Below are 7602 nucleotides of genomic sequence, written 5' to 3'. Positions count from 1 at the left end.
AGGCGGCGCGGGTCCCCGCGGCGGAGGCGGAGCTGGCCGCGGCGCGCAGCGCCATGGCGCGCGAGAGGGAGCGCGTGCGCGCCGACCTGGAGGAGAGGACCGCCCGCTTCGCCGCCGTCGAGGCCGAGCTCAGCGACGCGCGCGAGACGTACGTCGAGGCCACGAGCGCGTTCGGGCAGCAGAGGGCCCGCCTGGCCGCCAGTGTCGCCGATATGCGGGCGGAGCGTGACGCCCTGGCCGACCGCCTGCGCGAGGCGGAGAACGCGAGGGAGGCGCGCGCGCTCGCGCACATGCCGCCCGTTATGGAGGGGCGCGACGGCAGCGAGGGCAGCAGCAGCTCGGTGTCGTCGTCGTCGTCGTCGTCGGTCGTGGCGCGCCGCGCGGAGGAGCTGGAGGCGGCGCTGGGCTCGGAGCCGCGCGAGACGCAGATGCTGCGGCGCAAGGTCGCGTCGCTGGCCGCGTTCGCAAAGGCGAAGGAGGGCGAGGCCAAGCGCCTGCGCGCGGAGATGACGTCCATACACGCGCGCATGCGACGCATGGTCGCGGTGTCGATGCCCAGGGGCATGGAGGAGGGCGGTGAGGAGGAGGATACAAGGAGACTGGCAAAGGTTAGGGAGAAGGCGAGGGCGGGCGAGAAGGCGAGGGAGGAGGAGAAGAAGGCAGGCATGGAGTATGCGAAGAGGGCGGCGAGAAGGAGGTTGGTGGATAATAAGAATATCCCTAGGCCTTGGTTGAACAGATAGCAGGAAGGCTGCCGGGTTGCTATTGTCGCTCCGTCTGCCGTCGCGGCCACTCTGTAGATGGCCCGCACGATGACAACTTGTAACATCATCAGCGCTGAGCCTGAGTTCGGAACCTGGACACGCACCGCAGTGCACAAATAATAAACAAACAACAACCGCTTCTCTGAAAATAGCGCGTCCCTTTACACCGGCTACATCCTCACCTGGCGCCGACCTTATCGATTCTATGAGCGGTCTCGTTTGCGCTGCAGAGCCTCTCGGCGACGACGGCGAGGTCTCCGGCTGCGTCGGCGACGGCCTTTGAGACGGCCTTGATCTCCCTGGCGGTGCCGTGCTTGCCGACGCGGAGTTTGTGGGCGTCGACGACTGCGCGCACAGCGTCGTCCTTTTGCAGGCGGCGCTGCAGGTCGGCTGGGCTGACCTCGTCGCGGACGGCGGACTCGAAGGCGGCGAAGGCCGCCTTGCGCGACGCGTCCAGCGACCGCGGCTTGGCGACGCTCGTCGCGTCCTCCGACGCTTGCCGCCGCGCCTTCATCGCGTTCAGCGTCGCCCACACGCCCGACATCGAGCTCTTGGGAGGCGTCGACATGTTGAGGGAGGGAGTGGGGAATGGCGTTGGGTAATGGCGATGGGGAGGTGTGACGGGACCGGAGGCGGGACTCAACCGTTTCAATTTCATTTCATTGCGGATGAGCAATGCAACGGTTGAGTTTCATGATTCCACGGATGCTTGGTGGACACATGTCGGAACGAATGAGAGTTGGGGATGTTCATGAGTTGGGATGGCCTTACAGCTAGCACTTCTTACACAAAATATCTTACAGAGGCACCGCAGCGAGATTGCGCACGGAAATCTGATGTGCAAAAAAGATCCAATAATATCAAAAGATCGCGCACCGCAGCCAATCACTCCAATCTTCCGAAACCCATCGTCGCCCCCATTGGCCATCGCAGATACATGTCCTAATGACTGCAAAACCGCCCTGCACCCGCCCCGGAAATCCGCCTCCAGGAACCATCATCAGCGCCACTCCACCCAAACATGCAGCCCCGCCCCGCAACTAGAACCGCGCAGCAACTTGCGACCCACCAGCACCTCACCACCATGACCGCCACCTTCGTCCCGCCGGTCCCGCCGCGCCGCACGCGGCGCGCCCCTCCAACCTGCTCGCTCTCGCCGCCTCCGGACGAGTCGCTACGGGCGGCGCTGCCGCTGTCGCGCACGGAGACCTCGACGCTGCTCTCGCGCATGCTGGCCGTCGCCGTAGCGGACGAGGACTATCGGCAGGCCGCGCAGCTGCGCGACGCGGCGGAGCAGCTGGACGCGGCGCACCCGACCTTCGCGCTGCGCCGCCGCCTAGAGGCCGCGCTGTCGCGGCAGGACTTCGCGCGCGCGGCCGCCCTGCGCGACGAGATCGACCGCGTCAACATGCACGCCGTGGCAGACCGCTGCAAGCCGCGCTACCCGCTCGGCCTCGTCGTCGTCCACAGAAGGCTGTCGTACCGCATGGTCCTGTTCGGCGCAGACTACCGCTGCCGTGCCCCGCGTGCCACGGCAGGACAGGCGTGGGGCAGCAGGAGGGGAGAGTTGCAGCCGTGGTATCATGCCGCTGTTGATGAGCGGGATAAGAGTACGGGGGATAATATTGTGTATGTCGCTGAGGACGATTGCGTGCCGGCACCGCCGGGCGTGCAGGTGCAACACCCGATTACCAGGATTATGTTTAGAGGATTGCATTCGCAGCGCGCTTGTCCAGGATATTCGTGGTATGTGCCCGTGGGGAATGAGGAGGCCGAGAATATGCGATGTGTAGATGGGTAGGCGCGTTCTTTACCGTGGTTGAACCGCCGTTCCGCGTTAGCTTGGGAGCCACAATTTCTTGTTCATAGTGGGACGGGAATGCTCTAGTTTGTATAACACTCTGTGATTGGGGGATGCTCGAGTTTGCAAAATTTAGATTTATAAATGTACATTGCGCAACATACCCATTTTCATGTATTATTCAAATCACCACGTTAGCCGCTCGTTTTACCTGTCTCGGTGTAGATCCCCACTGCGACCATCGCCCCTTCACCCACTTTGCCTTGCCCACCCGTTCGACCTAACCGCACACCCACCCGCTTTCTACCACCCCGGTCACCATGTCGGTCACGGTCGAGAGCATCCGCGCGTCCCTCGACGCCTCGGACGAACTTGCGCCTCTCAGCCACCTTGGCATCACTGACATCTCCGGCGGCTGCGGGACTTCCTTTAACATCATCGCGGTCACGCCTGCCTTCGCCGACAAATCCCTAATCAATCGCCACCGCATGATCCACAAGGCACTCGACGCCCACATGTCGCAGATACATGCCCTAAAGCTCAAATGCTTCACTCCGGATAAATACGACCAGTAGCTGAGTACTCGTCTCGACAATGCAAAACCTGGTTGTCCCCATCACACTCGCACCCTTCAGAAAGCTGTGGAAGATGAGGCTTTCCGCAAAGACCGCACCCGACGTTGCAGATTATTAGCAGATTCTTCTGTCGGCATAGGTTTTTGTCACACAAGCATCTTAGAGCCCATCTGCTTGGCAAGGATCATTGCCTTCGCATTGCTCAAAACAAAATCTTCAGGTGTGCTTCTCTCTATCACTGAAGTAGGTTCTCGTTGAGACATCATCAGGTACCCGAGGCGCGTCATGTAACGAAAGGAAGCATCTACGATATCCGTTTCCGCAAGAGTGGAACTTGTAATGATGCTTGGGCACGAGCGATTTCCTGTAAAATTGTTAACGGATTCCAGTTTTCAAGATACTCATGAGCATTTAAACTTCGCAGCGAAGAACTCAAAGTGCAAAACCTTCTCACAAGAAAAACATCTCAATATCGTCATCCTGCCGAGCTTCATCCCATTTCATAAACACACTACAACTTGGATGTACGACGCCCTAGTTCGGCGACCCGTTTTCGCATCAACTTTGACGCCGTGCCGTCATCAACACGCTCATAAATAGCTTTCATCTCCTTGTCGATTGCCTGGCTAGTGTCTTTGATCACCTGCTCCTTCACCAGTCGTTTCGCTTCCAGCACCCCCCTCCACTCTTCGACACTCGGGTTCCTCCTGCTCCAGTCCAGTGCTTCATCGACGGCTCTGCGCACGACGACATCCCTCTCCTGGGACGCCACAACTTTCAGCGCGCCAACCCTTTCCAGTTCCCCAACGCCCACACGCACGCCCCTCATCAGCAAGTCGCTCGTCAACTGCAGCCCTAGCAGTAGCGGGAAGGTGAGGCTAGAGCCGAACTCGGGGACGATGCCGATGGCTGAGAACGGGGTTTCAAACGTGGCGTCGCTCGCCGCAAACACGGCGTCGCAATGCATGAGCAGCGTGACGCCGATGCCGGTGACGGCGCCGAAGACGGCGGCGACGACGGGCTTGCTGCACTCCAACAGGGCGTCCATGAAGGCGCGCGCCGCGCGCACGGTGAGCTGGGCCTGGGCGCGCGAGCACACCTCCTTGATATCCATCCCCGCGCAGAAGGTGCGCGTCCCCGCGCCCGTGAGCACGAGGATGCGCGTGGAGGCCAGGTCGTTGTGCCGGCGGAGGGCGGCCGCAGTCGCGTAGTACAGCGCCTCGCTGAAGGCGTTCAGCGCCGCCGGCCGGTTGAGCGTTAGTTGCACCACGCCGTCACCATGGCTTTCTTCGAGCAGTAGCGGAGACGCCGCGGCTACCATGGCGGCGGGTGAGGTGTCCGTCCTGTGGGATAATTGGGAAGGACTGGGGAGCGGGAAATGTGCGACCCCCGGTCGCAGAGTACAATCTCCACAGCCTCCGCGGCACCATACCGTAGACCAATGGCAGGATGATTCCGAGGCAAGACGAGTTTCAAGTTGAAACTTTCAACCCCTGCCGTGCCGATGTTTCTTCTTCATTTTTGGTTTAATTATTATTTTTTCTGAAGCGACACAAATAGCAGTATTTTATGTTGACTTCGAACATAAACGCACTACAAACCCTCCCGGTTGTGATAGCAATCCTGAAAGTTTGTGGCTCAACGCAATGATTGAATATCAGTCCTTTCCATGCCCAGCGCCGCACGATGGCTGGGTGCACCAATAGCAGTTTTCAATGGCATGGATAGGTCAAGACGAAGGGTACGTGTGGCACTCGAAGAGTTTCAAGGCCATTTCTGTCATCGTGTTGCCGTCGACAACATTTACACTTGACTTGAGCAGGCCTAAAATGGTATTGAACAATGGCTGCTCCAAAATAGGGGCCAAATAAATTATGATGCGGAAGTTTCTTTGGGGGTTGCTTCGTAGATTTCTTCGTAGGTTTCTTCATAGGTTTCTTAACGGTGAGCGTGAATTTTTTTTGCGGGGGATGCAACGGCGATCCGCTATTGAAGGGGCAATAAGCGGTGGGGAGGAGAAGCGACGGGCCCTTCCAACATAATACGTGGCCCGCAACAGGGCCACGTCGGCGGGTATGGGGAAGTATGGCATGGCGCGACTCTCAGTGCAGCGTGGCTGGGTATGGGATGGTTTCTTTCGAAATTGTCTGTCCCTGACACGCATCGCATCTTTTCTAGTATCATATTGTCCAAATCCACGTCACCCACCACCTCGGACGCAAGGTACGGCACATCCTCACCAATCCAAGAGTAGCGTTGGCGATGAATGCAGATTAACGGGTCACGTGGAGCGGACAAGAGTCCCAATAGGAAACTGTATCGGTTTCGCGGGGGACAACTCACGTGAATTCACTCACTTGCCCTTGTACCACGCTACTCGACGGCGCTAATGACAGCAATGCGAGTCCGAGTGATACCGAACTGCCGATTGTAAAGAGTTGGAACAGTTACTTTTACGTCAGACCAAATTAGTGTCGCGTGTGAAAGGTTTCTCCATCTTGTCAACCGGAAGACATGCCCGTGATAGCATGCGAATACACCGAGACGCATCTTGTCCATCTCCCTACAGAGCTACTTCGTACGCGGCCGTGATTAACATCAGTTCCTGCGCTGATTCCATCCTGCAGACAATTTTCGAACCCTAGTCACCGCTTAGTTATGCCACTGCACGCACTTCTACGATCAACACAAACGGAAATCCGACCAACTCACAAAGCGAATACGCAAAGAAATACACAAAATTGCAATCGGTAACTCAACACGAGACATCGAACAGTCACAAAGTCTCTATTCCTCCTTGATCACACGCAGAATGTTCGCTCCTCCAGACACCCCTTCACGCATACCGGAAATCACCACGACGAAATCGCCCTTTGAAATAAACCCTGCAGCTTTCGATCGATTCAACACCCGAGCGATAAGACTTTCCGTCCCAACCATAGACCCTACAACCATAGGGAATGCACCGCGATGCAGGAAAAGCTGCCGGGCAGTCGTTTCGTTCGATGTCACACAGATCACAGGGCTCACCGGCCGGTACTTGCAGATGAGGCGCGCGGTGTTGCCAGTTTCCGTTAGGCAAATGATAATTGCGGCGCTCAAGTCATACGCGGTCTTCACAGCCGACGAGGTAATAGTTTCAGTTACACTCATACCGAATTCGCGGTGATGACTCCTGAGGGCGCGGAAGACGTATTGGTAATCGAGCATTCTCTCAGCCTCGCGACAGATGTCTACCATAGTAGTCACAGCCTCGATAGGATAGTCACCCTTCGCAGTCTCGCCTGAAAGCATGACGCAGTCCGATCCATCGAACACAGCATTAGCAACGTCAGTGGTCTCGGCGCGAGTGGGACGGGGGTTCTTGATCATACTGTCAAGCATCTGGGTGGCGGTAATGACAGGCTTTCCAGCGACGTTGCACTTGGATATCATCATCTTCTGGGCGACGGAAACCTTTTCAATCGGGATTTCGACGCCCATGTCACCGCGCGCAACCATGATAGCGTCGGATTCTTCCAGGACAAAGTCAAAGTTTTCAAGACCTTCCTGGTTTTCAATCTTGGAGATGATCTTAATGGACGAGCCACCGTGGGCCGCGAGGAATTCGCGAATCTGAGAAACATCCGAGGCCTTGCGGATAAACGAAGCAGCGACCATATCGACGCGCTGCTCGCAGCCGAACTTGAGATCAGCCTTGTCCTTTTCGGTGAGGGGAGGAAGATCGACAGTGGCGCCTGGAAGATTGATACCCTTCGTTTCGCCAAGGACGCCGTCATTGTTAATGCGACAGACGACATCGCCTGTAGCAGGGTCTGCGGTCATGCAAGTCAGAGACAACAGACCGTCATCAATGAGAATTTCAGACCCCTCCCCCACCGTGGTGGCCATGGACTTGTACGAATGGGAAATCTTCTGGGCATTGCCGACATGGGTGGCGTCCGTCGTGAGGGTGATAGTATCGCCCGACTGGAGGGTGATTTCGTTGCCTCCCTCGAGCTTGCCGGTCCTAATCTCAGGGCCTTTGGTGTCGAGCATGATACCGCACATACGGCCCGAGCGTGCGAGGTACTCGCGAAGGGTCTTGATGACGCCGGCGTGGTATTCATGCGTGCCGTGTGAGAAGTTGAGGCGGGCAATGTTCATGCCCGCGTCGACCAGCTTGCCGACCTTCTCGATCGGGGCTGTGCGGGGGCCGATGGTGCAGATGATTTTGGAGCGGATGCGGCCCACCTGTGTGGTGAAGGAGTCCTTGCCATTGAAGGAGATGCGGAGGTTGTTCTCCAGACTGGTCATTGTGGCAAGTGGAGAAGCGTGAGGGGGGGACCGGGCTAGCGATGGGGAGGGGCGGAGGCAAAGTTAAGAGAGGGCTGGGGAAGAGCAAGATCGGGTGGGGGGGCGCGGGGTCGGGGCGGGATGGAGTGTGGGATGTGGTGCGGGGATGGTCGTCGCCGGTCGGAGG

At 57.9% G+C, this 7602-nt stretch overlaps 4 protein-coding genes; 1 reads left to right on the top strand and 3 right to left on the bottom strand.

The window, feature by feature from the left end:
* Positions 1-1992: 1992 nt before the first annotated feature.
* Positions 1993-3535, top strand: CHC_T00000555001 (hypothetical protein). XM_005718039.1 is given in 2 exon segments: positions 1993-2565; positions 2566-3535. The coding sequence occupies 1 exon segment, from the start codon at positions 1993-1995 to the stop codon at positions 2563-2565; it is 573 nt and encodes a 190-aa protein (XP_005718096.1). The 3' UTR covers positions 2566-3535.
* Positions 3536-3541: 6 nt separating this feature from the next.
* Positions 3542-3634, bottom strand: CHC_T00000554001 (hypothetical protein). The gene has a single exon (XM_005718038.1). It carries the CDS (start codon positions 3632-3634, stop codon positions 3542-3544), a length of 93 nt encoding a protein of 30 aa, XP_005718095.1.
* Positions 3635-3651: 17 nt separating this feature from the next.
* CHC_T00009422001 (Enoyl-CoA hydratase/isomerase) lies at positions 3652-4461 on the bottom strand. Its single transcript, XM_005718037.1, has one exon. The coding sequence runs from the start codon at positions 4459-4461 to the stop codon at positions 3652-3654; it is 810 nt and encodes a 269-aa protein (XP_005718094.1).
* Positions 4462-5578: 1117 nt separating this feature from the next.
* Positions 5579-7436, bottom strand: CHC_T00008652001 (pyruvate kinase I). XM_005718036.1 is given in 2 exon segments: positions 5579-5927; positions 5928-7436. 1 exon segment carries the CDS (start codon positions 7434-7436, stop codon positions 5928-5930), a length of 1509 nt encoding a protein of 502 aa, XP_005718093.1. The 3' UTR covers positions 5579-5927.
* Positions 7437-7602: the final 166 nt, after the last annotated feature.

Source organism: Chondrus crispus, genomic scaffold (assembly GCF_000350225.1).
Source record: "Chondrus crispus Stackhouse genomic scaffold, scaffold_359, whole genome shotgun sequence".
In the NCBI taxonomy this organism is placed as follows: domain Eukaryota; phylum Rhodophyta; class Florideophyceae; order Gigartinales; family Gigartinaceae; genus Chondrus; species Chondrus crispus.
The sequence above is the reverse complement of the archived record's forward strand: the minus strand, read 5'-3'. Positions and strand labels throughout refer to the sequence as shown.

Coding starts and splice junctions, on each gene's coding strand:
- CHC_T00008652001 (XM_005718036.1), bottom strand. CDS start 7,436: ATGACCAGTCTGGAGAACAACCTCCGCATCTCCTTCAATGGCAAGGAC.
- CHC_T00000555001 (XM_005718039.1), top strand. CDS start 1,993: ATGCTGGCCGTCGCCGTAGCGGACGAGGACTATCGGCAGGCCGCGCAG.
- CHC_T00000554001 (XM_005718038.1), bottom strand. CDS start 3,634: ATGAAGCTCGGCAGGATGACGATATTGAGATGTTTTTCTTGTGAGAAG.
- CHC_T00009422001 (XM_005718037.1), bottom strand. CDS start 4,461: ATGGTAGCCGCGGCGTCTCCGCTACTGCTCGAAGAAAGCCATGGTGAC.